General features: G+C 37.4%; 1 protein-coding gene across 1 annotated transcript in view; it reads right to left on the bottom strand.

The window, feature by feature from the left end:
• LOC142350688 (uncharacterized) overlaps positions 1 to 24,239 on the bottom strand; it is a 36,218-nt gene extending 11,979 nt beyond the window's left edge. The window contains exons 1-3 of the mRNA XM_075402616.1: positions 23,994 to 24,239; positions 7,756 to 7,869; positions 1,525 to 1,738 (exon numbers count right to left, since the gene is read on the bottom strand). Of these exons, the coding sequence (XP_075258731.1) occupies positions 1,525 to 1,738; positions 7,756 to 7,869; positions 23,994 to 23,995 (330 nt within the window). The 5' untranslated portion in view covers positions 23,996 to 24,239. The remainder of the gene's footprint in view (positions 1 to 1,524; positions 1,739 to 7,755; positions 7,870 to 23,993) is intronic.
• Positions 24,240 to 27,332: the final 3,093 nt, after the last annotated feature.

Below are 27,332 nucleotides of genomic sequence, written 5' to 3'. Positions count from 1 at the left end.
TTCAGCACTATTCAGTTCTCGCACCGCAAAAACAAGGAGTGAATTAGCACTGACACGTCAACTCGGGCATTATTGACTAAAATTAGACAGCCCAACACCCCAGTTATGGCCGATTAAAAGCCTTTCCCAGGTTTTAGGCCTCGACTTATGAAAAGACTTTACGTTTTAATGTAGTAGTGGAGTCCAAAATTGACTATAAATACACGGTCCAGCTCCTAACTAAAGTCGAGGTAAATTCTTTTCATTGTCCGGATAAGGTCTCTTCATAACAAATTAAGGTCGAGCATGGTCTTTTAATTGGTCGAGCATGGTCTTTTCATGACACGAGGATCGCATTTTGTGGGATTAATAAAGTTACCTTTTCTATAATTCTTTTTGCAGATGTTTAACACCTACTGGCAACACCAAACTAGCGTTGCAACAGGCAGTCCACCTGCGAAAAACAGGCGGAATTTCGCCAAAGAATCTTAAGAAATATTGACTCCTTATGATAAATTAGTTTTCCCAGTTAACCAATATAGCGAATTTGTTCGGTTGAATTCAATCGACATTTCATTAGCAACGAGTTTAGTGTGTTATGATTGAGTTCATTTGCTTCTTAAAATCATTTTTTAAACCAATTTATAAAAGCACAGTTCGTTTTCAGAGAAAAGATGAGGAATATTGAAAAATATGAACGGTAAAACCCGTTGACTACGTTATAAGCAAGAACCTATTTTCAGTGCAAATATAATTTTTTTGAGTCCAGCATGTACATTTTAGGTCGAGGTAAAGTTGAGCATCGTATTTGGGTCGAGCTAAAGTCAAATCCCAGGTTGGGGGCGTTCACAGTGAATTATGAAGCTAACCATCCAGGCCCTTTTTGCTTGTAAACATACCCAGGCAGACCAAAACCAACTATGTCCAGACTTTGGTTTCTTCGTGTGTGCGTTCATGTGTTTGTTCAAAAGTCTGTATGAAAAAAATCATCTAGACCGAAAAGAGATGTGATCAAGTCTTTAGCTCGACCGAAATTAGAACCATCTTGATCTTACGTGTCTTCTAGTTCTTGCATGGCAAGTGGATCAGAAGGATGGTTCGAACGGTGGACTGACTGACTCAAAAATCATGTTAGGAGCTCAAGCAAAAACGAGACTGACTAGCAGGAGATGAAGTTCTAATTAGTAGCGCTAGTTGAAACCTAATATTTGCAATTTTCGCCCTGGTTTACAAAAATTTGCAAAATTGGCCTTCAGCAGTGAAAAATGGCAAATATTTGCAAACTTGACGTTAATCCGGAAAAATTTGCAAATATTTGCAAATTTGACATTATGTTTGGACTAGGGAGTCATTTGGGGTCTTTCCCATTATAGCCCCCCCCCCCCCCCCCCTCAATGAAATTATAGCCCCCTCCCCCATTATGGTATAATTACCATGATTGGGGGAGGGGGGGCTATAGGTTATCTGACCACTAAGCTTTGGGGGGGGGGGGGGCTATAATGGGAAAGACTCGTCATTTGGCCAGACTCCAAACATTGTTCTTACATGCGTAGTGGGCAGTGCCCTCTTGTTAATGAGAGATCCCATTGACTTCTGATTATGAGAAGAGGGGCCTGCAGCCACCATTCCCTCATAGCTGTCTCGTCTCGGCAGAGAAGTCTCTCTCGTGGACGCCTCTGTCACGTTTGTTATGACGTAATCGGTCACGTGATCTCTCCCCCTCGACCCATCCGATTTGCTCCTCGTCAAGAAATCACTGCTGCAAATTCAGCTGAATGTTTTTATTTAACTTCGCTGGGCGAGAATTGCACAGTTTATGGAGCCCGATTACGGCAGAAAATGTTCACCCTGCACGGTTTTCAAATTAGCATCAAATTTGTAATTTAAAATAGAATTAGTTCAGTCGGTTAAACTACCAATATGAGTTAAAATGAGCTGTAAAAGTGTTTGAAGATTATAGAAAACGTGCTGAGTTTTTTAATTACTTTTTTTGTTATTTTGAAGACTTTTCAGCACTATTCAGTTCTCGCCCCCCCCCACCCCCAAAAAAAGTAAGCACTGAAATAACACTGAGACTTCGACTCGGGCAATATTGACTATCATTAGAGGGCCCAAACTCCCCACTTATGGCCGAGCAACTGTCGTTTCATAAGAATTTTGAATCAATATTATTTTATTTTTCAAATCCCAAGCTGGGGGCGTTCAAAATGAACTATGAAAATAACCATCCAGACCGTTTTTGCTTGTAAACATACCCAGGCAGACCAAAAATGTTTGAATCATAATCAGTGTTTTGCCTCATAGTGTCAGATAATCATCTATTATTGAAACTCATAGGAAAATTATTTTCCAAGCCGATTTCAAAAATAACAATGAAGCACTCAAAAAGAACAGCAAATCATTTTTGAATTTAGACAGAAATTATCCCTTAAAGCTCTTAACCGTTTTTTAAATTGATTTTCCAGCCAGAACCAAAAATTTTTTATGATTCGTACGATTTGACGTCTTCGATGAAAATTTTATGTGGCATTATGAAAGTAGTATCCTTTATGGATATCAACTCTCACCTTTATGACCTTTGTGATCAATGGAAATTTTATGAAGTTTTGGTACTCTTTTTTCCAAAACCTCTGTTTCTTAGAACACCTTTCTTAACTAAAAATTTTCAGTCAGCTTTTCAATCTTCAAATAAGAGGGAATTCAGAAATCATATCAAGCAGGAGCCGCAGATTTACGAGGAGTCGAGGCAGAACAAAGAATGGAGCGCATAAAGGAAACGAGCTCTTTGGTTCTTGCAGTCAAATTCCACTGATAGTCCACTGTGGAAATGTCTTCAAATAGTGAAAGATGGAGTAACTGACTCAAAAATCATGTTAATGGCACAAAGGAAAATAGGAGATTGAGGTGTGTTAAAAAAAGATTTGGCAATGCTCCAAAAGTTTCCTGTGATCGCATCAGACTGAAACTCTATGTTAGTAAATTTCGATCGAAAGTGTGATTGGGGAATTAGAGGTGATTGCTACAACGTCTGACTAAAAGATGGCTGGCAATTTTTTGTGATTTGCACAAATAGTCGCTGAAGGGAAAATCATCTAGTAACTAATACAGTGTGAAATCAAACTAAATACATGCAGTGATACTTACATAAATTTGAGCAATTTTGATCAACTTTGAGCAGAACCAAAAAACAGTGTGCCTGCAAAAAAAAGCAAAAAAAGCGAAAAAAGTTTCACCCACACCAAACATGCTCTGCATTTTATGAAAGATTATAGAGAAAGACTTGAGGGTCTCGGGAATCAACTCCTTGCTTAGCGATGCTATCGCGATGAATAATGCATCTAAAGCCTGTTCTCATGCGTAGGACATATTACTTCTAAAGATGTCATGAATTGATACCGCCGAAGTCTCCGTTCACAAAGATAGAGCACCATTTCATAGAACAAAGAAGGAGAGTTGTTTGGAGATTTTTTTTCTTTGAAAAACTGCACATGATGGTTTTCAAATGTTTTTGAGAAAAGTCTAGTGAAAATGATGTCAGCGAAGTGAAATAGCCAAAATTGATGTCAAAAATATGGTATTGGAATCGGATCTTGGATAACAGTTGTTGTCAATAGGATGAATTTGATCATAGAAATTTCTATAATTTGCGGTAGATATTAATTAAATAAGAGATACGCATCAATGGTGTGACAGTGATGTAAAAAAATTATTTGAAATTGAAATACTGTAGGTTTCAACAAAACTCACACAGCTTACTTGAAGCGCACACTATTGCAACCAATTCATTTGGTTGAAAAATTCCTAGAAAAAATGGAGATTATGGGGTGAAATCGATGATTGATGATTGCTCTGTATATAATAATATTAAAAAACTGGGCGTAATTGGGAAATTTTGAAAATTTTTGAAATTGAATGTTCACGCAATTACGTCCTACTTCGACAATGATTTAAAACCCTTTTGTTCCTGACTTCTTGGATTATTCCGCTGATATTGCCACACTACATAGCCTTCTTCGATCTTTTTCAGTTTTACCTTGCGGGATAATTTTCAAAAGTCTCTTTATCTCCCGTATTGCCTTTTCACCGCATAGAAATTACGGCAGGCAAAAATGCTTGTATTTTCAACAAATCTTTTATTTCAATTTTTTATTATAAAAAAAATACTGAAGAGACAAAAGCACTCCTTCAATTAACAATACAAATAATCAAGGTTGAATGTTGAAATCCAAACATATACAGATTCCTTATCATATGGAGCAATTACTTTTAAAGCTTTCCATCTTATCCTGTACAACTTGGGTGAATTGTGAGATATATTTAAGAAAAACGTTAATATTGAGTGGTTTTTCACATTTTGGGCAGAAACTATGTGACGTGATACGTTCAGTGATATGTTGTTGGTCATTTGGTATCATTTTAATCATAATCAATATCTTTCAGGCCAATTGCCATTTGCCTTATGTTGAGTCCTATAAAAAATTATCTGCGCATTCTTTGACTTGATTTCACAATTTAGTCTTTCCGACACCTAGGTTTCCAAAAAAAACAAACCCAATTTTTGCACTTAATCTTGCATGTCTTTGTGTTAATTTTAGTCGGGATAGAGAGCGTAATTGGTACATTTTTTCTTCAATTTCCCCACTAAACATAAGCTTCAAAATTGACTATATTAAAATTTCTTTCAACTCGTATCTTTTTTGGAATCAACTTCATGCGCAAAACTTCTAAAAAACTCAATGTCACTGTTAACTTTTAAAAAATGTTGTTGTTTTTTTGCATACTGCTAAGTGAAATTGAATTTTTATGTGGCATTAAGAGAGTAGTACGCATTCTTTATGGATATAAACACTCATATTTATGTATTTTGTGTTCAGTTGCAGTACATTCAATTTTGCGGCGCTTTCCTCAAACTTCAAAAATCCAATCCGCGCAGGCAGGAGTCTCAGATTTACTAAAGAACCGACGCACAAAAAAATGGCAAACTTTAAACGAGCGAGCTCTTTGCGTTTGTTGGATGCGTTCTATTGAAAAAATATTGTTGCAGCCATGTTCCACTGACTTTCCAATGTGGTAATATCTTCAATGAGTAGAAGATGGACTAAATGACTGAAAAATAACGCTAGTAAACGAAGTGAATGCGTTTTTAGTAAAGTTTTAGGATCTACAAATGAGAATAGAATGTTTTCAAATTGTTTGGAAAAAAATCTGTTTGAAATTATGTGAGCTAAGTGAAATTGGCCAACACGATGTCAATAATAGGGTATTGAAATCAGTTGTGGGAAATAAGTTATTCTTAATAGGATTAATTTGATCTTGTCGATTTCTGTCGTTTGGTAGATTTTATAAAAGCGATGGGTACAATATCGAGAGAATGATTGAAGTAATGCATGTTTCAAGTAACACTCAATTAACCATCTTTTCTGAAGCGCGCACTGTTGCAAAATTTTTAATTAATTAAAAAAATGTTGCAGAGGGGGTATCTGATAAGCTTGTTGTTAGAGAACGTTGCTGTTTATATAAAAGCATCAAAAAAGGTAAGAAAAGATTGGCAAACTTGAAACTTTTTATTTCAATTTGTCATGCAGTTACGTCCCATTTATATTATGATCGTCAATCCCTTTGTCCCTGTCTTCGAACATTTATTCTGTTGACATTGGCTCTTGGAAACGTAACCATAGAGACCCTAATTTAGCTTTATATTAGTGTAATCTTTTACTTGCCCTCACCACCTTCTTTTCTCCCAAAATAGCATTTTCTATTTTTCTTTGGGGGATATTTTCGAAAAAAAAAAATTCTTTGGGGAATAACTTTGAAAAGTCTTTTCTTTGGGCAATATTTTTGAAAAGTCGTTTCTTCGGGGAACTCTATGGAAAAGACTTTTTACTGGGAGATATTTTTTTTTAATTTCGATATGGGGGATGTTTTCGAAAAGTGCCTTAATCAGCGATATTGCTCTTTCATCGCAAAAATGTTTTGGCAGGCATAGAAAACTTACGTTTTTTCAACAAATCTAGTTAGTTCAAGTTTATTATATAGAGACTACTACAGATATAACGAAATTTATTTTCTATTATTATTTGAAATACAAACTTTAAGGTTCCTCGAGATATCACATGAAGTAATAACTTTTAATACTTCCAGGCTTTAAAGTAACTTTTAAACCTTTTGGGTGATTTTTGAGGATTAATGAAAAAGACCTCAATTTTGAGGGGTTTTTCAAATGTGGTATGAGTTATGTGCAGTGATGTGACCAGCGACATTGATCATTTGATATCATTCTATTCATAAACTCAACCTTTTAGGCCATTGGCCATTTGCAGTATGTTAGGTCCTATAAATATTAATCTCTTTGTATTCTATAACTTGATTTTACAAATTAGTCTCTTCGACGCCTATCCTCCCAATACAACAAACCAAACATGTACCTCCCCGGGTCGAGGTGTTACCGCCATTCAGCGCAAAATTATGTAAGATAAGCGGTGAATGCTGACATTTTTGTAAGATAAGCGGTGAATGCTGACATTTTTTTAAGATAAGCGGTGATTGCAGTGAAATTGCATAAATCAGGCGGTGAATGCGGTGAAAAAATCTTTATCGCTTCGTAGCAATGAAATTACTTAATTTCACCGCTGAATTTAGAGTCGAAATTACATCAATTTACCGCTTCGAAAAAAGTGTCCAAATTATCTGAGATAAGCGGTGAATGCGGTGAAATTAGATAAATTCACTGCTCAACTTAGTGGAGAACTTACATAAATTCACCGCTTAGAAAAATTTGTTAAAGTTGTGTGAGATCAACATAGAATGAGCAGTGGAAGAAGAAGTGGATGAGGAGGTGCAGGAGGTGAGAGGTTCGAGCCCTTGTAAGTGCAGTGAAATTACATATTTTAGCGGTGAATTGTGGTGAATTTTTGTAAGATCATCGCTCACTCTAGTGGTGAACTTACATAATTTCACAGCATTCACCGCATTTCACCGCAAAATTATGTACGAAATTTGCGGTGAGAAAACTAACTTTTCACCGCTTATCTTACATATTTTTCCAATTTTTTCTCGACCCGGGTCCATTTTTGAATTTGGTGTCAGTTTTTAGTTTCTCACAATTGTTTCTCTTAACGTTTCTCTAAACTCGTATCTCATTTTGGGTTGCATTTTTTCGGCATAAATTCAAAAAACTCTCCGCGATGTCCCCAAATTTTTTTCTTATTCAGATTTTTTTTGCGGGTCACTTCTGAAAAAATGTCCCTACTCTTATCTTTTTTGTGGTGATTAAACTAGTGATTGAGGGGTAAATTTCAATAATTAGGTTAAATAGTTCATTTTTTGTGGGGGATGATTCCTAAGAGTCTCATTACACGCATTACTCCTGCTGTTACTTCGTTTAGGGGTCATTTTGGGCTCGTTTTGACACAGAAACAAATTGAGCGGAAGAATTAGATTAGAGTAGATTAAATTAGAATTATCAAACGTCGTATATGTAGTAAAAATCAATTATTAGTACACACAGCGCTAAAGAGACATTCACATAGACCCAAACCCGTTGAGTGATCTTCTAATTTTGACGCTAACCCTGATTTGATTATCAATGAACTGCAATTTTTTGTCGCATGATGAACAGGGGTCATCGAGTGACCCTATAAATTCGGTCGCACCATGACCCCTGTGTGCAACCCAATCGCTCTGATCAGAGGTGGCTTGGGTCTGGGACCTTAACCTGGGAACCGGTATGGCAGAATTTATAAAAGATTTAGAGGGAGAAAAAGATGATATACAAGCCTTGAGTCCTCTTTTCCAGTGGACCTGCGATCAACCGCAGATCTGCTGCTGCTCTGAATGAGAACCTGCTTCTTCTTGGGTACTGATGAGTTCTCTTTATCCACCCCTTCACTCCTGCTTACACATTTCAACCATTTCCAGATCAATAAATAAACAAACAAACTTTGGATCTTGTCCGTTTGCCCCCCCCCCCTACCAGTACGTTATGCGCCCCCAGTTACAGAGCACGTGCCATTACATAGTAGAAAAAACTATGTAAAAATGTGGCACGTGCGTCTCGGGGGTGCAAACAATATGCGCCCACTAAGCTGAGGGGGGGGGGGCACAAACGGAAAAGATTCCAAGCTTTAAATCAATTAGATCACAAATCTCAGACCAAAATATAATTCAGTGCCCAGGTGTTAGCGCTAAAAAACCGCAAAAATTCGTCAAACTGGCGGTGAAAAATTTGTGTAAGGTCAACAACGTTAAGCGCGTTGGAAAGAATATATCACCGTTCTTAAGCCCTGATCAAATTTAATTTAGCGCTTTCTAGCGTTGATCATGCAAAATTTTAGCGTTTCCAAGCGTAAATCGTAAAAAAATTTAGCGTCTCTGAGCATAATTTAGTGTCTCTAGATATTAGGTGACTTTAGCGCTTCTGAGCGCTGATATCAATCATACAGATTAAACGTTTCCGAGTTTAGATCTTAAGTAATTTTTAGCGTTTCGGAGAGCATATCTTATGTAATTTTATTTTATTTTATTTTATTTTAAGCATAGATCTTAACTAAATTCAAGGTTTAAATTTTGGCATCAATTTTACATAAATGAGTTTTGCGTTTCAAGTTAACCTTACATAAATTCAACGCTTAACCCTTAACGTTGATCATAAACACATATTAGCGTCTGTTTTGGCGTTGATCTTACATCAATTCAACGCTTAATACTTGCTAAAGTTTCAGGATTGCCTTTAGCCAGTGGTTGGGTGTCCTATACAGCTTAACAGCTTAAATGAGTGGTTGGGTCTCAACAGCTTAAATGAGCGTCACCAACATATAATTTTCTCGGAATTTTTCGCAAAAAATTTTGGTTGGAACTTTGCGGTTGCAAGTTTATGTGAAATTATTTTTAGAGTGCTAGACCTCAACAGCACGCCCTGGTATGGGGTATAATATTAATTTTCAACAACCAAAGAATGCAAAACTGGTTTTGACCCAGATTTGCAGTCTCAAAATAACTTCAGCATTGATCTTTTCCACTTTTTTTAAATTTCTGGTGTTTGGGTTTGATTTGTACCAGGAGGCACGTTCTAAAAACAGCAACTTTAAGAAACACCAAGTCATAATGTTGATTATATAGATGTAATTCAATGGTTAGGAAATGGATGACTTTTTCACGGTAGCAAAAGAAGATTTGTGAAGCAATTCTTACGAAAGTTTCAACTGTTGACAAGGAACAACAGAGGGCAAAGGGTAGCCCAGGCATATCGTGCCAAAGTAACTATAACTCAAGGGCCTTTTTTGAAACACCACCAACACTGGCGTCAGTGAAGCAAGATGATTAGTTTGATTCTCAGACTTCCGGCCACAGCACCACTAACACTACACAATCAATATTAACTGAAGGCGGAACACCGCACACAGTCAAACGCAATCAGCACAAAAGCAATTCAAATTTCCAGCGTACAATTCTTTCATATAACACTACTAGCAGCGCGTTGACAACCTGCACACAGCAACAAGCTACAGACAACACCGATTGAAGACATCAACAGAAATTTCACGACAAAAACAAACACTTCAGCAAGAATTATTTCAGCAGAAACAGCAGCATTCTTCGAACAGCACTCAACGCATTCTTCAATAGCAGACATCATCAAAGGCAGGTCAAAAATACTTAGAGATATGGACGAGTTCATAACTTCAAGATCAGCGTTCTATTGAGGACACAACTCAATACAACATTTTCAACGGAATCATTAGCAGCTGAAGCAAGAATTTACAGTTCGGCTACACCTAAAGACACAACTGAGCGAAAGAGAACCAGACCAGACGACAAAGAGCAACTTCAAACAGACTTCAAGAACAACAGATCGACTACAGTTTTTCAGATTTTTGGTGCCCAAAAAGGGGGGCGGAGTGTACCAGGAGGCACGTGCTAAAGTGTGTAACTTTAAGAAACATCAAGTCATAATGTTGATTATATAGATGTAATTCAGTGGTTAGGAAACGGATGACTTTTTCACGGTAGCAAAAGAAGATTTGTGAAGCAATTCTCACGAAAGTTTCAACTGTTGACAAGGAACAACAGTGGGCAAAGGGTTGCCCAATTTGGCTTTGGTTTTACATAATTATGCTTTCTTAAACGTTGATTTTGCACAATTAAGCGGTAAAGTTGATCCTAAATCTAATTACTTTTCTTTCTTAGTTTATTATTCAAGTTGGTCCTTTTCACATCAATCTTAAGAGACATTAAAACAAGACCGGTGGGTTGGTTATGTCATGATGGCTGGTGGGACGAAACCTGAAATACACGATTTCGCCCCTATAACTTCAAATTTCTTTCGATAAAAGCATCTTAGCTGATTCAATACATAGTATGACTGAAGAGTGGTAGACGAGCTGGCACACATGCACGAGGTCAGCTGTTCAAGTCTCAGAGATAGAGGTCAAAGCGTTTAATATGTAATGTTACCCCCCAGAAACGTTACATTTACATAATGTCTACATTTGGAGACGATAAGAGTTGATTAGTGATTTGATTAGTTATTTTGCGTCCGTTTTGTTTCTATATTAGGAAGGGATTAACGCGATTATCGCTGTGAAACATTTTGAAGTCTAAGAATGTACTAATTTCTAACTATTTCTTTAATTTGTGGTTTATGTGTCTTGTTTAGTTTAATTTGAACGTATTGGGCTTGAATCATAAGGAGAATTCAAAAAATCATTGTTATTAAAAGTTTTATGTTTTCGCTTTATAGAAACAATGGTAATAATAAATCAACAATGTCCCCATAGACAAGACTCATTAAAAAATCTTTTGTACGTCGCCCTAAACTTTCATTAAAAGAGATATCTTGCGGCACAGTTCTTTTTCTCAGCTCTTGAAGAAAAGTATAGTCAAATGGGTCAATTATGCTAAGCAGGCAAATGCTTCAGACTTTTGTGCCTATATATAGAAAAACATTTTAGGGAATTGTTGTCCACAAATAATCTCTTTACATTCCCATTAAAATTAGGAAAGAGACGAGACTGTTTTTTGTCAATGAAAATTTCGAGTTCAAAATTACAGAGGTCATGAACATTTGCAATTAATAACGAGCAAATATACTCTTCTGAAAATTGAGCGCGGAAGAATATTAAGCGCGAGCTCTTGAAGTCTCTAAAAAATTGTATATTCGTCAAAATGAAACTGGCAATAAAAATGTCGGAAACTTTTTGAAATGCTAAATTATTATATGCTCGAAAGGTCTTTTTAAATTGAACTGCCAGGATAGGTCAGTTAATTTTTTTTCTCAAGTTTGTGCCTAGATTTTTTAGACAGTTATTCACTTCGAATATCCGCCTAAATTATATAAAGCGAAGCCAGATCAAAAATCAAACAACAATAAATATATTTTCTTTTGCAACTATCAACGACGTGAACAATACAATTGATCTTTGTCAACTGGAAAAGTGGAACGCAAACTAGTTCATCTTGGGCCTAATACCAATGATCAAGGTATTGACGAAAGACTCAGCACTGCAAATAGGTGACTTAATTGGCAAATGTGTACCAAAAATTCATTCTCCATTTGGAGTCATATGCAGAGCAGAAAAGTCTAAGATGATCTCTGTGACAGGGATTCTATAAACAATGACAGGGATTCTATGTGTTTTTCAATTAAATGAACAATATTTCCGACAAACCTAAAAGTTTATTCCAATCATCAAGCAATGTACATGTTATCAATGGTGGTCTTCAGGAAGCAGATGTAATACGCGATGTTGTTCAAAATAAAAGGTACAGAATGTAAAATTTAGTTTTGTTTCTGAGGAATTGTCTCAAATCTGGTGGATGCCAATACGCAGATGTTTCAATAAAACAAATTCCTAGAAGACATAAAGCTGATTTTCGTCCCTTTCTAATTCCATATTTTAACCTAGAGTCATTAAAAAATTTACTTGGTTCATAATTGGTTCAAAATGCAGAAACAAGTATAATAAATTTGAATATGAGTCGATTTTTTCAACACTTTGCAACAGTTTTTTAAAGTTTGTTGCTAGTTCTTCGAAAATTTTTTGAAAAATTGATAGAATTGGTATTCCTGATTGCTCGTTTCCATTTGTCATCATTTTTGCATCAAAGATGATCATCCTTAACAAAGCACATAGAGCAGGAGGTGTAGAAAACTCAAAAATATTCTCGGCCAATGCGAATTGAAGTTAGTAAAAAAATTTGAGCAAAAAATTTTATTAATGTAGCATACGGCTCAATAAAAAGTTTGCAAATGACCGTTGATGCTTCGATTTTTTTCTTAAATTGGATAATGTAATTTTGTTTGGTGCTATAATAAAAGACAATCGACCAATTGACATTTTAGTAATAAACAATTGGTTAAAATATATTAAAAAAGAACGCGACATAGACTATTGTGCAAAAGCACTTTGGATGCCATCGTCATCCAGTTGATACTTAGGTTAGGGTCAATCAGCTCAAAACTGTGTATGTTGGGTTATGGTCTTTCGCAAGCGGAATAAAAATCGTTTTTAACAAAGTAAAAAAAATAATTTCTCAAAAAATGAGAGAATAACAAAATGATTTTTTACAGTAGAATTTAGAGATTTACAGGAGAGATCTGATTATTAGATCAAGATGGTGATTTGAATTTGGGGATGAAAAAGGACTCAAAAATCAGCTGTATGTATACCCATTATCAGTGTGAAAAAGTCAAGATTCAAAACTAATCTTAGCACCGTGATTTATAGTGGGGGTCGCAAAGGTTACCCAATATGGTTTGCTTCTGCAAATCAGTCGCAAAGGGAACCAAAAATGGAATGCATTTGAACTTTTCTAAGAACTCATTCACACTTCCGGAGATATCATCATCATTTAATACACGCTGGGAAGATTTTACATCAATTAATCTAACACTAATAATAGTTATCTAGATTCACCAATTTGAACCAAATATTGATTCTCAGCACCATTTCTTGACGATTCATTTATATAATTTCTTTGATCGAAGTCATATTGCTTGTCTTTCTAATCTGGTAAGTCAAACTTTTTTTCTAATTCTCACTAAGTTTAGGACTATAGTTTGATCGATGTTCTAACACCCCCACTCAGACTTGAGCTGATTGCGTAGAGTCTGTTCCCATCAAAACTGCTCTGCATGTTTCCACTTTCGAAACGGGTAAGGACTTTTTGAAGATGTCCGCTGCCATTTTGTCTGTAGGGACGTAATGAATTGAAATAGTCCCATCCTCCGTCTTGTCCCGGATGAAGTGAAACTTTGTTTCGATGTGCTTGCTCCTTTTGTGCATGACTGGGTATTGGCAGAGTCTGATACAACTTTGGTTGTCTTCTCCAACTGCTATTGGACGTTTCTGTCGGATGCCAAAATCCTCTAGAAGTTGTTTCAGGTAGAGTGCTTCCTGAACTGCTGCTGCCATGCCCTGATATTCTGCTTCTGATGAAGAAAGAGCAACTGTGGCCTGCTTCTTGACACCCCAGCTAAGTGCTGCGCTACGTCCGTTGAGCTTGAAGTAATAGCCCGTTGTTGATTTTCTGTCGTTCACGTCTCCAGACCAGTCTGCATCACTTTTCCCTACTAAATCATAACTAGCCTCTTTTGTGTAAGTAAGTTTTAAACCTTTTGAACCTTGAAGATATCGCAGAAGTTGTTTTCCACAAATCCAGTTTTGATTGGTAGGTGCATTCATGTGTCTGGATAGAATGTTGACCGTGAACATGATTTCTGGCCTCGTCTGTTTGGCCAGATACAGAAGTGATCCAACCAAGCTTCTGTAGATCCTCTGGTCCACTTCTTCGTATCCGTTCTGTGCTGTCTGATGTTTCAAATTCAAATCAGCTGGAGTTCTAGAGGGTTTGCATTGATCCATTTGAAACCGCTCAAGCATGGTTTCTATGTAGCGTTCTTGGTCGAATGTGACTTTGCCCTCTTCTCGTCTGATTCTTAGACCCAGAAACCAGTGTAGTCTCCCTCTGTCTTTCATGTGAAAGGTTGCTTCTAGTGCCTTCTTGACATCAGAGACCACTGTCATACTTCTTGATGCTAATATGATGTCGTCAACCCAGACCAAGATGAAGGTGTGATCCTCTGCCTCTGATCTTGCGAACAAGCAGTGATCGTTCCTGCTTCTGGTGAACCCCTGTCTCAGTAGAAAGTTCCAGATACACATCTTCCTCGATTGGTGAGTGCAGGAAAGCAGTCTTGACATAAATAGGTGCATCACATGGCCCTGCTCCGCTGATAGCTGAAGTAGAATCCTGAATGTCTCTGGCTTGCAGGTAGGCGCAAAAGTCTCAAAGTAGTCCAGTCCTTCCACTTGTTTGAAGCCTTTTGCCCCATAGTGCGCTTTGTATTTGTCCACTTGACCACTGGGTCCCAATTTCACTTTGTAGACCCATTTGCCCGGTATGACGTCCCTGTCTGTGGTTGGTCTCACTAGGTTCCAAGTCTCGTTGTCTTGGAGTGCCTTGACCTCGTCCTTCATTGCCCGGTGCCACTGATCCCAATCGTCACCTTGCTTGACTTCGTGGACTGTTTTGGGTTCCACATAGTTGCCCTCAGTCACAGCAAGATGGGTCCTGATTTCTCCAATAAATTGCGGAACATTCCTTGCTCGTGTCTCTCGTCTGGGCTCTGCTCTGTCCGCGTGTTCCAGTGCATCTTCATTGAAGCTAACTGTCTCTAACTGTGAGAAGTCTTCTGTTTCACTGTCTTCCAGTGACTCTGAGTCTCTGTGACTCCCTTTTGTTGCAGTAGATCCTTCATCTAATGCTGTTTCTCCAACATCCGAGGCCTCTTGTCTGTGTTGTTTCTTGAGTATTCACGCTCCCTGCGTCATGCCACTCCTCCTTTATTGCAGTAGATGTGTCCTGTCGTTCTCTGTTGTCATCGTCTTGATGACCATCATCTGGGTGCCAGATTCCCAGTTCCGACCCATCATCTAGTAGGTCAGCCGTTTCATCAGGTCCGACCCATCATCTAGTAGGTCAGGGATTGAGCCCACTTCAGACTCCTTGATGATCACATCTCGAACTGCCATCACCTTGCGTGTGTTGGGTATGTACACCAGGTATCCGTTTTCTCCTTCAGTGTAACCCACAAACTTTCCTTCCAGTGCCTTGGGCTCAAGTTTGCTGACTTCTCTGTCCCTCTTCCTCATGAAGACTGTGCAACCAAAAATAGATAATTTACTAATTGGAAGCTTAGGTTTTATACCTCTCATCAGCTCTGCTGGCATTTTTCTTCTCCTCGTCTCACAATCAAGTTTCTGATCCTTGCTGCTTGACGAATTGCTGCTCCCCACATCATCTTGAGAAGTCCTGAGTCAATGAGCAAACATCTTGCCATCTCCAGCAGTGTCCTGTTGCACCTCTCAGCTAACCCATTCTGTTGTGGCGTCTTTGGTATGGTCTTCTCCTGTAGAATGCCTGCATCTAAGCAGAACGTCTTCTACTGCTCTGAGAGAAACTCTTTTGCATTGTCTTGCCTCAGCTTCTTGGGCGTCCCCACACTGAAAACAAATTTCTTCAGGCTGGCCAATGATTCACTCTTTGCCTTAAGCAATTCCACAAACACAAACTTCGTGTACTGGTCTGCAAACACTATGCAGAACCAGAACCCTGACAGTGACTCTACTCTGAAAGGTCCCATCACGTCTGTGAACACCCTCTCCAGCTTCTCTTCTGCTTGGGTCTCTGCCACTCTTGGTACTGGAGTCTTTGTGATCTTGGCCAATGCACACACATTGCATACATCATCGAGTTACCCCACTGTCTCTGGTGCATTCCTGACCTCATCCGCTTGATTCAAATGACCAAATCGTCTGTGCCACTTCCGTGCACTGTCAAGTTTCACGCTGTTGGAACTCATCTTGAATTCTAGGACGCTGCAGGGTAAGTAAAACAAATTATTTTCTTTTGTTAGTTTTACCCGAGTTCCCTTCTGGAGTTTCATGCAGCTGTTTCCTCTCTCGAAAGTGAAGCTATGTCCCCACTCCGTGCATCTTGAGACTGATAGGAGGTTTGAAGAATAGTCCGGCACACACAGAACATTTTTGAGTTCGCATTGGAATTCTCTTGTTTGAGGGTATGCTGATCCTCACACAGCCTCTGCCCACCACTCTGGAAGCCTCTCCGTTGGGATTTCTGACCACTGATTGAATGGGCACAAAGTACAGGAACGCATCGATGTTCATCACTATGTGATCTGTACAACAACTGTCCACTAGCATGCCTGCTGTCTTCCACTGGGTAAGAGCTGCCCAGCATTCCTCGTCTGGTGCAGCCAATGTTGGACCCATTGCCAATGACTCATGTTTGCCTCCATCTCTTTGTCTCTTGCATGCCCTGTCTAGGTGACCCTACTCACCACACTTGCTGCATTGTGCTGTCTCCTTCTTCCTGCAGTCCTTGGCAAAGTGTCCAGGGATCCCACACAAAAAACAGTTTCCTTTCTTGGGTCCCCTCTTGAAGTCACGCTTCACTGCCAGTGCCACTGAACCACTTTGTCCCTTGTTTCTCTGCATCGTGCTCTCATGAAAGTTCTGCAGACTTTTCCTCAATTCTGTGAAGTTCGTTGCCGGTTTGAAGCTTTTCTGTATATCAAAACTTTCATACCTCATTGGCAGACCATTGAGGACCGAGGCGTTGAAGAGGGTCTCTGAGACTGCTTCCCCTGCTTCTTGTAGCCTTGAGAGCAACTCCTGTCCTCTGATGAAGAAGCTGTCCAGATCCTCAGAATCCTCGAGCTGCGGTCGAGCAAGCTGTGCCACTAAAGTCACCACTGATGGCGTCTCCACACTCGGAAATCTCTCTTGCAAAAGTTTCCAAGCCTTTGCTCCATCTCCAATGCCATCATCTCCCACAAAGTCATGTCTCATCAGCATGAGGGTTGTTGCAACTAGAACCAGTGCCAGATGGCACCACACATTGTTCCGTTTCTCCTTGATGTCTGCAACTTCCTTCTCAAATGCATCCTTCAGCACCTTGTGGTTCTTCTTCTCATCATTGGTTGCCCCATTGGCCAGTGGCGCAGGTTCATTGGGTTGCTCCTTTGTCCCCAGCAGTGATTTGTAGAGTCCCTTCGTCTGCATCATCGCCACAAATCTTGTGCTCAAGATTGGAAAGTCCTGTGCCTTTCCTGTGTAGGTCAGCAGCTTCACTGTCTGTTGATCCATTGGAGTTTGAGCAGGCAAAACAGTTGTGAAAAGAAAAGGTACTAAGCAGAAAAAGATTTTGACTGTCAACAACAAATTAGTTTTGTTTTGGAAATTAATTTTATGACTTAGAAAATTGCTGGGCCCATAACCTGTTGGGTTATGGTCTTTCGCAAGCGGAATAAAAAGCGTTTTTAACTTAGTAAAAGAATTAATTTCTCAAAAAATGAGAGAATAACAAAATGATATTTTACAGTAGAATTTAGGAGATCATCCTTAACTAAAGCACATAGAGCAGGAGGTGTAGAAAACTCAAAAATATTCTCGGTCAATGCGAATTGAAGTTAGTAAAAAAATTTGAGCAAAAAATTTTATTAATGTAGCATACGGCTCAATAAAAAGTTTTCAAATGACCGTTGATGCTTCGATTTTTTTCTTAAATTGGATAATGTAATTTTGTTTGGTGCTATAATAAAAGACAATCGACCAATTGACATTTTAGTAATAAACAATTGGTTAAAATATATCAAAAAAGAACGCGACATAGACTATTGTGCAAAAGTACTTTGGATGCCATCGTCATCCAGTTGATACTTAGGTTAGGGTCAATCAGCTCAAAACTGTGTATGTTGGGTTATGGTCTTTCGCAAGCGGAATAAAAAAGCGCTTTTAACAAAGTAAAAAATTCAATTTCTCAAAAAATGAGAGAATAACAAAATGATATTTTACAGTAGAATTTAGAGATTTACAGGAGAGATCTGATTATTAGATCAAGATTGTGATTTGAATTTGGGGATGAAAAAGGACTCAAAAATCAGCTGTATGTATACCCATTATCAGTGTGAAAAAGTCAAGATTCAAAACTAATCTTAGCACCGTGATTTATAGTGGGGGTTGCAAAGGTTACCCAAAATGGTTTGCTTCTGCAAATCAGTCGCAAAGGGAACCATAAATGGAATGCATTTGCACTTTTCTAAGAATTCGTTCACACTTCCGGAGATATCATCATCATTTAATACATGCTGGGAAGATTTTACATCAATTAATCTAACTCTAATAATAGTTATCTAGATTCACCAATTTGAACCAAATATTGATTCTAAGCACCATTTTTTGACGATTCATTTATATAATTTCTTTGATCGAAGTCATATTGCTTGTCTTTCTAATCTGGTAAGCCAAACTTTCTTTCTAATTCTCACTAAGTTTAAGACTATAGTTTGATCGATATTCTAACAGCAATCATCTTTAACAATAGACCACAATAAAGAAATACTAGACAAAAGTTTTAAAAGAAATACTAGACAATTTTCCAGACCAAAAATTAGTTGTCATCTTGCATAAAAAGAATTGTTTGCACTGTATCAATTGACTGAGGCAACCATTATTTTGGTGGAATCACCAAAATTTTGATTTAATTTTGAGTTCTCGTGCACTTTCAATTTCAGTTGTAGTTGATAAGGTAAACACAACAGAAAACGGTTGAAAAAAAAAGAATTTCTTTTCTTATAACTGAAAAACAAAAGATTTTTTGAGTTGAAGAAAATTCACACTACCGAACTTTATACAAAGTATTACTACCTCTGTAAGAAAACAAATGAAGAAAACTTCTAATGATGTTAAAAAGAAGTACTTTTAATGAACAAAAATCAAGTTCCAAGATCAAAAAAGCAATGGAAATTTATAAAAAACGAAACTAGCTACAAAAGTCACGGGGGGTTTAGTTTGAGGGAAGACAATATTGTTGTTAAAGACCAGAATCAAGTTGCCAATGTGATCTGCCAGACTTTGTTTGTATAATAACACAAATAATCCAAACTCCTCTCCTTTAGCTTCCATTGAAATATTTCTTTTTCTGACCTGTCAACGGAAAAGAATTGTAAAATATTGTTGATGAAATACCTTGAAGTTAATCAAATAGACATGTTTGTAATCGTTTAAGGTCCATGAAAGATTGTGCACTGTCTACTTGAATTTATCTAAAATTTTCCAAAACTTGAAATCAACAAATGTATAGCAAAACATTACCTTGGAACTCACAAAACGCCAATAATACATCTACATTAGCTTATAAAAATGGTTCGTTTTAGAAATGGAAAACTACAGACCCCCAGGTTGAGGTCCTCGCTCAAAATGATCTATGAAAATACCCATCCAGACTATTTTTGCTTATGAAAATACCCAGGCAGACCAAAAAATGCCTATGATCCAGACTTTGCCTCGTTCAAAACTTTGGTGCGTTTATGTGCAATCGCAGTCACTTCAATTTTCCAAAGGTTCTCAAATGGCTTCTCATATGAACCATTGTGTTTGCAAAATTAAAATAAAACATTTTTTTCACTGACTTTTTAGAAAACACACAAATTGAATTTTTTGCGAACTTTCTTAATTCAAATATCAGTTTTTATTATGTTAATTGAAGCTAGATCAGTAGTGAAACAGCAATAAATTTGAACTCTAGTGCCACTATCTCGACATCAACAAAACTTGATTTCTTTTCAACAGCAAAAATGTAAAGCAATGTATGGTTTTTGACAAAAAAATTAGCTGTGCAAATAGGTTACTTAATATGCAAATGAAATGTGTATGAATGTTCAACATTGTGGTCATATACACAACACAGAAGTCTAAGAATGGTCTCTGTGACAGGATTCTATAAATAAAAACACTGATATGTTTTTCAATGAAATGAAAAACAGGGTCATTCCCATTATAGGCCCCCAGCTTAGTGGTCAGATAACCTATAGCTCCCCCAATCATGGTAATTATAACAAAATGGGGGGTTTTATTTTTATGGGGGGCAATAATGGGAAAGACCGGAGAAATATTGCCGACAAACCTAAAAGTTCATTCCAATCATCAAGCAATGTACATGTTCTCAATGATGGTCTTCCGAAGTAATACATAATATACGTCAGTGTTAAGGACAAGAAAATACAGAATTCAGGTTTTGTTTTGTCTTAAATTTGTTGGATACTTTTTGTCGAAACAAATTCCAAAACTTAAAGCTTAATTTTCGTCTCATGAGAGGTATATTGAATTCGGATCTATTCTGTCCCCCCCCCCCACCACCACCTTAGTGAGCTTATATTTTTACGCCCCTCAGAAGCACGTGCTGTTTTCTTAGATAGTAACTTGCTATATAACAACATATAATTTCTAACCGGGGGCGTAAAAACACTGGGGCGTTAGAGAATTCTTTTTTAACAATTCTATTGGATTTTGGGATCTATTCTGTTTCGCCCCCAATTACAAAATATATGTTGTTATATAACACGTTACAATGTAAAAAAAATAGCACACGCACCTGGGGGGGGGGCGTAAAAAGTGTAAGCCCACTACGCTGAGGGGGAAACAGAATAGATCCGGATTTCGATATAATTGGCAGACTGAACCCTGAACAACTTTTTTATAAGTTGTTTCAATCCAGAAGTAGGTAGGGTTTTATTTGTTTTTTAAAAATAAATTTTGTGTTCAAAACCTAAATTTCGAGGGACTCAAAACATACTCATTGATGTAAGCTGACGAAGTTTAATTTCCGCCATAATAATCAAGTGAAACAATTCTTCCTGGGTTTTGGTCTACTTTTCCGTTTTTATTACTTACATGTTTTATCTTCTTACAGCCACAATGCTTCTTTCACTGTCATTATATCAGTCTTAAATGTCCCCTATTATTTTGCTAATGAACTAGCCCAAGAAAATAAATTGTAGCATAACTGTTTGTTTCCCAGAAATCAAATACGATAACACCAGGAAGCTCTTTTGAAACAAACATCAGAACTCAAAACAGAAGCTTATTAAAAACAAAATAATGTAAACATTTTTCGCCATCAAAATGAAAGTCAAAATGGGCCTAATTATGAAAAATTGGATCTTTTCCGTTTGTGCCCCCCCAGCTTAGTGGGCGCATATTATTTGCACCCCCAGACGCACGTGCAATATTTTTATATAGTGATTTACTATGTAATGGCACGTGCTCTGTAACTGAGGGGCGCATAACGTACTGGGGGGTACAAACGGAAAAGATCCGAAAAATTTTATTCAGATTTAGAACAAACTACGGATAAAAATTTGGAGAGAAACCTGCATAATTGATTTAACGACACAAAAGTGTTCAGATTAAAACGCAGGATTCAGGCACCTGTTTAATTAGTAGTTCCGTTTTTCTAAAAATCAAAATTAGTAGTTCCGTTAAAATCAAAATTAGTAGTTCCGTTTTTTAAAACAAAAATAACTTTTGAAGCCACCAACGTTCCTTTCCAACGGTACAAATTTGTTGGAGCAGATGCTGTTTTAACACGTGTTTAAACTGTGAGCGTGATTTGATAATCCGGACTACACGCGGAAGTTTATACCATTTTTCGATGCTTCTCTTTTGTAGTGATCGACCACTCGACCTTAGGAGAATTAGCTGTTCAGTTCTGTTGTTTTTTCTTCTAAGACATTACCACTTAAAAAACTCTCAGTGTCGTCTGATTTCAGTAATGAAATGCCATTTCTAAGTTTTTAAACACTAATCTGGCTTATTAAAAGTTCTGCTGGCAAAATGTTAGATTTTACTAAGAGATCTCTAGATCTCTCAAACTTTGTTCTCATATAAACAAGGTTATTTGGATAAGAAAGTATTTGGATCAGGTTCTCATAAAATTAAAATACTGTAAGATTATTTGGATCTACTCCGTTTGCACCCGTTTAGTGGGCTCTCACTACAATTTCTTTACATAATTTTTTACGGGTTATTCCTTTTATAGCCCCCAGTTTATGGTCAGATAAGCCATATCCCCCTCATGTTGAATATATTGTAATGGGGGGTATAATTTTTCATGGGGGGTGAGGGGGCTTTTATTACAAAATGGCCGGTGCTCTATATATGGGGGAGCAGAACGTACTGGGGGGGGCAGAAGGGGACAATGTAAGGAAATAATACTGGTTGATTTACAATTATTGATTGAACGAAAAAGATTTACATATTTCAGATTTAAAAAATGGGATCTATTGTTTAGCCCCCCCCCCCTCCCAGTGTTTTTATGACTCCTTTAGGTGAAAGAACACTCTATCGGAACATTGTTTAATTCATCATAATTTCGATAAAGACATCTGGCGAGGCACAACTGGGATCTTTTCCGCTAGCGCCCCCCCCCCCAGTCCTATATGGCTGAAACTTAGGCACCCCCCAAATATTATTGTTTTGCTCCCTTCTGCAAAGGTTACTTATGATCATGATTACGTACCTAGTACAATACATCAACAACCTCATTGGCAACATTTTTCAGGAAAATCAAAGTAGTAGACCCCTTTACAAAGCACGTAATTCCTAAAAACGCAATGAGAACAAGTTTTTGGTTGATGTTTACATTATACGCAGTTCGTTATTATTATGCACGTATTAATTTCGAACCACAGCTCTGTTAATATTTTCTAAATGCCTACTTACGCGTATTCACATGTAATAATTAAAATGCATACAAAATGTTAAAACATATAAAAATGGGGGGTGCCTAACTTACTGGGGGGGCGCTAGCGGAAAAGATCCCACAACTGTATTTAAACGTATCAAGGCAAAAGTGCATCAAACCGGCAGATCTAGTAACATTTTTTGGCAGGTCTTAGTCTAAGATTGATCACCGACAAGTTTTTGAAACATAAAATTATCAAGCCTAAAATGAGCGCAATCGATTTAGTATATTAGTATATTAGTTCAAAAATTATGTTAAACGAACTTTTTCTGAGCTTTCTATGCCAAAGAACGGATATAAGGCTGACATGGTTAAGAAATTACGAAATAAAACTTTCTCGCTGATTAGATTTCATTAAATAGAGCGTTGCTCATTTTGCTATTTACTCGGTAACAACTCCATTTACAAATTTATGTGTTGTTATATAGCACTTTACTATGTAAATAAGTAGCACGTGCTTGATATGATCACTAAGGCGCGGGGGGGGGGGCAGAATATATTTGAAAATATACCATATAAGGGGGCTATGTGTTCGTTCAAGGGGAGGGGGTATAAAGAGAAGTACTTGTTTGGGGTTCACTTATTGCTTGACCGTAATTAAAAAGGGTTTCTTTTTAGAGTGTTAAAGTTGTTTCGCCCCCCTTTTTTATAACCCCCTGTTACAAATTATATGTTGCTATATAGCACGTTACTATGTAAGAAAATAGCACGTGCGCTTGGGGGGTCATAAAAGATTTATGCTCACTAAGCTGCAGGGGGGGGGGCGAAACAGAATAGATCCTTAATATGTTTGTATATTTGTTGAAAAAGTCGGGTGTTTCCCATTATAGCCCCCCCCCCCACCAGCTTAGTGGTTAGATAACCTATAGCCCACCATCATGGTAATTATACAATAATGGGGTTATAATTTCATGAGGGGGGCTATAATGGGAAGGGCCCAAAAAATCTCGAGTAGTCAAATCAGAAATCCCTCGCTGGTTTCTGGCCCATTTTTTATTCATTACCAGTTGTGTTGGTATCTTTGATCTTATTTTGTACCGTTAAAGTAAAGCAAACCTCCCCCCCCCCCCCCCCAAAAAAAATAGAGGAGGTCCCCGCCCAAGTGATCGAAGAATTCAAAATATTGCAAGAATCATGCAGGCAATCTTGAAAGGGAATACATACTACTTGCAAGCTGCTTGCAAAATTCATGCAAGATTTGAATAACTTTGCAAGTATCTTGCAAGATTATGAATCCATACCGGGCATTATAGCCCCCCCCCCCCCCCAAGCTTCCAAGCTTACTTGTCAGGTATCCTATAGCCCCCATCATGGTAACCACAACTTTAGGGGGGGGGGGGCAATAATTTCATGGGGGGGGGGGGGGGCTAGAATGAGAAAGACCCAATCTTCGTACTTTTTTTACTTACATGCAAACTGCGTGGTCAGTCTCCTCGGGTAAAATTTTGAAGAAAGATCCATTTCACAAGTTCTTGTACATCAAACATAAAGAGTTAATAATACAGCGCAAAATATGAGGTTTATAGCTCTAAAACACGTTTGTAACTTTAATTAAATTTCCACTAAAGGTCCCCGTTTCATTCAAGAAAAAGTTGTCTAATTTTATTCTAACATGATAACATGCTGTTCTGAGATAAGCACGTGCATTGCATCATTTAAATTGAGTTTGAATTTTAGAAAAAAAGTAGCAGCTGCACTAAATTGCTGAAAGAGAACTGTTGTACCCCTGCTCGCTAGGTTATAACCCCAGGAAACAAATAATTTTATATCTTGAATCTATTCTGTTTTGCCCCCCCCCCCCCCCAGCTCAGTGGGGTTATCGAAACAGATCCTGGATCTATTCTGTTCCCTCCCCCCCCGGCGTAGTGAGCACAAATCTTTTATGACCCCCAGACGCACGTGCTATTTTCTCACATAGTAACGTGCTCTACTATAACAACATAAAAACGTAAAATTTGTAATTGGGGTCATAAAAAACACTGGGGGGCCGAAACAGAATAGATCCCAGATCCTACATCTTTATTATTAAATAAGTGAATTGTAGAATATTTTCCGTTTGTCTCCCCCCACCCCCCCCCCCCGCATAATTTAAATAGAATAGTTTTCAGATTCTAAGGACATGCTAATAAATCAGCGTGAACCAGTCACTCAGATCAAAGAAGCCATCAATTGATGCTTGAATCCGGAACACTTTCTCTAGTTTTAACAGAAGAGATTTTAATTTTGAAAAATACGACCCCAGCGTTACTTGGCCTTCTATTCTTTCGCAAAAACAATATTATGATACGCTTTTTGGTGGAATAATTTAACTCCCGGACGTAACTATCTCGTTACCTCCACCAGGATAAAACAATAGAAAAATATCGAATTGGCTAATTCTACATACAGTCTCCAGAATAACCATAAATCCAAATCAACAGTTATCGAATGTGAACAGACCAATCCGGAGAGAGCGTATAAATATGCTTCAGGGATGATAGAACCATCAATTGAATTTGAAAGTAAATAAAGCCTCTGCATAATGTCACCTAATAGTAAAATGGAGGGCAATTGCCCAACTAATATTGAAATCATGAATTTATATCCGAACAAAATTAACAAACATTTCTACAAAAATAGCTACTCTAATATGCCAAGTGACCATTTGCGTCACCAAACCTTTTTCCAAAAGTCTGATGATTTCTGGTTTCCAAGATCTGAAAATTGCAAAGACGCTTCAAAACTAATGGCCGGAGAGAAGAAAATACATGAGTCACTTATGAACTTTAGAGTCGGAGAGCAGCTTCATTCAACTTTTAAAGATGCCAACCGCAAAAAAGTTTCAACAATATAAACAGGAAGAATTCGAAAATCAAAGCGAATGAAAAACGAAAAAAGAAAGATTCGCTGGTGGAATTTGCTAAAACTTTTTTGCAAGACACTGATTAGATTTAGCTGACAAAAAACTGCGAGCCCAGTCAAGTTGATACCTGAGCATAGCAGTCAGGTACTTTCTCCAAATGCTATCAGTCCGAAACACTTACGCAACGAACTTATTTCAGAACTTGCACTTATGCAGTATTACAATATCATTACAACACAATTGTTTTTAAGTACTCTTCGACAATTCTCGCACAGCGGAAGTCACCTACTTAATCTCAATTACTCAAATCTTAACTTTTCAATTCTGACAATCGCCGATGCCAGTGCTCATTAAGCAGGCGAAACAAATTTTGCAAAAATTGTTTGTAGCCAGGCTTATTTTTCGATGCAAATGGCAGATGAGTTTAGTATTCAGCTACTCGATAACTTAATTTTCCATTAGTAAACTGCAGATTTGGAAAAACTTCCGAAGATGGTGAAGCCACCTAAAACTGTGAATTAAATTGGTGAATATTAATTGGTGTTGGTCAGTTCTTTCAGAAATTTATTGCAAGTTTGGCTAAAAATTTGGAATATTTCTTCAAGCCATTACAAACAAAACATTTTTTTTCTAGACAACACCAAAACAGACATGAAAAACAGAAGGATGACCGCAAAAAAGCATTTTTTTGTCAATAAAGATGGCCGAACCAAAATGTCAACTACTTTTCTTGTGTGACACAAGCTTCAAATTTGTATTTCTAATTGAAAGTTATTTTAATCCAAATAACTCCCCATTAGGAAAATCTTAAGAAAAAGTAGCGTTAAACTCATATTTGTTCTCTCCACCTCAGCTAAAACTTTCAACCACTATAAAGGACTTCTTTCGTGCATTTGATACGCATGAACAATATATATGTTAAGTTTCTAACAGACCAATTATAGTATTATAATACAATAAAAAGTGTAGCGCATTTCTTCCAAACCAAACGGCTACCAGGTACAGTCTAAAAATCTGTTGTTAACAAGCTTTGATTCAAATATATCTGAGAACATATTCCAAGCAAGTCAATTGCTGCTGCGGACAATTTTTTTCTTGCGTACAAACAAGTTCAGCGACAGAACAGGAATATAAAATTATGCTTAAAGTGTGATCAAGCACGCCATATCTTTTTCTAACGTTGGCATATGCATGTGGAAAATTTGATTCCTAAAATTTTAATTGCCAAACGAATAACGAAAATGAAGCAGAAATTACAAAACTGAGTTCATTACATAGCAGTCAAATATGCGCAATTTGGGACGAAGACCATCAGCAGAACTTAGACTTATGAGAAAACTTAATACCAATCAATATAAAAACGGATAACTGATTGATCCAGACATAACGAAAAAGTAAATAAAGCCTCTGCATAAGTTCACCTAATAGTAAAATGGAGGGCAATTGCCCAACTAATATTGAAATCATGAACTTATATCCGAACAAAATTAACAAACACTTCTACAAAAATAGCTACTCTAATATGCCAAGTGACCATTTGCGTCACCAAACCTTTTTCCAAAAGTCTGATGATTTCTGGTTTCCAAGATCTGAAAATTGCAAAGACGCTTCAAAACTAATGGCCGGAGAGAAGAAAATACATGAGTCACTTATGAACTTTAGAGTCGGAGAGCAGCTTCATTTAACTTTTAAAGATGCCAACCGCAAAAAAGTTTCAACAATATAAACAGGAAGAATTCGAAAATCAAAGCGAATGAAAAACGAAAAAAGAAAGATTTGCTGGTGGAATTTGCTAAAACAATTATAGTATTATAATACAATAAAAAGTGTAGCGCATTTCTTCCAAACCAAACGGCTACCAGGTACAGTCTAAAAATCTGTTGCTAACAAGCTTTGATTCAAATAT

This window comes from Convolutriloba macropyga, chromosome 12 (genome assembly GCF_964194025.1).
Source record: "Convolutriloba macropyga chromosome 12, txConMacr16.3, whole genome shotgun sequence".
NCBI classification, from domain to species: domain Eukaryota; kingdom Metazoa; phylum Xenacoelomorpha; order Acoela; family Convolutidae; genus Convolutriloba; species Convolutriloba macropyga.
The sequence above is the reverse complement of the archived record's forward strand: the minus strand, read 5'-3'. Positions and strand labels throughout refer to the sequence as shown.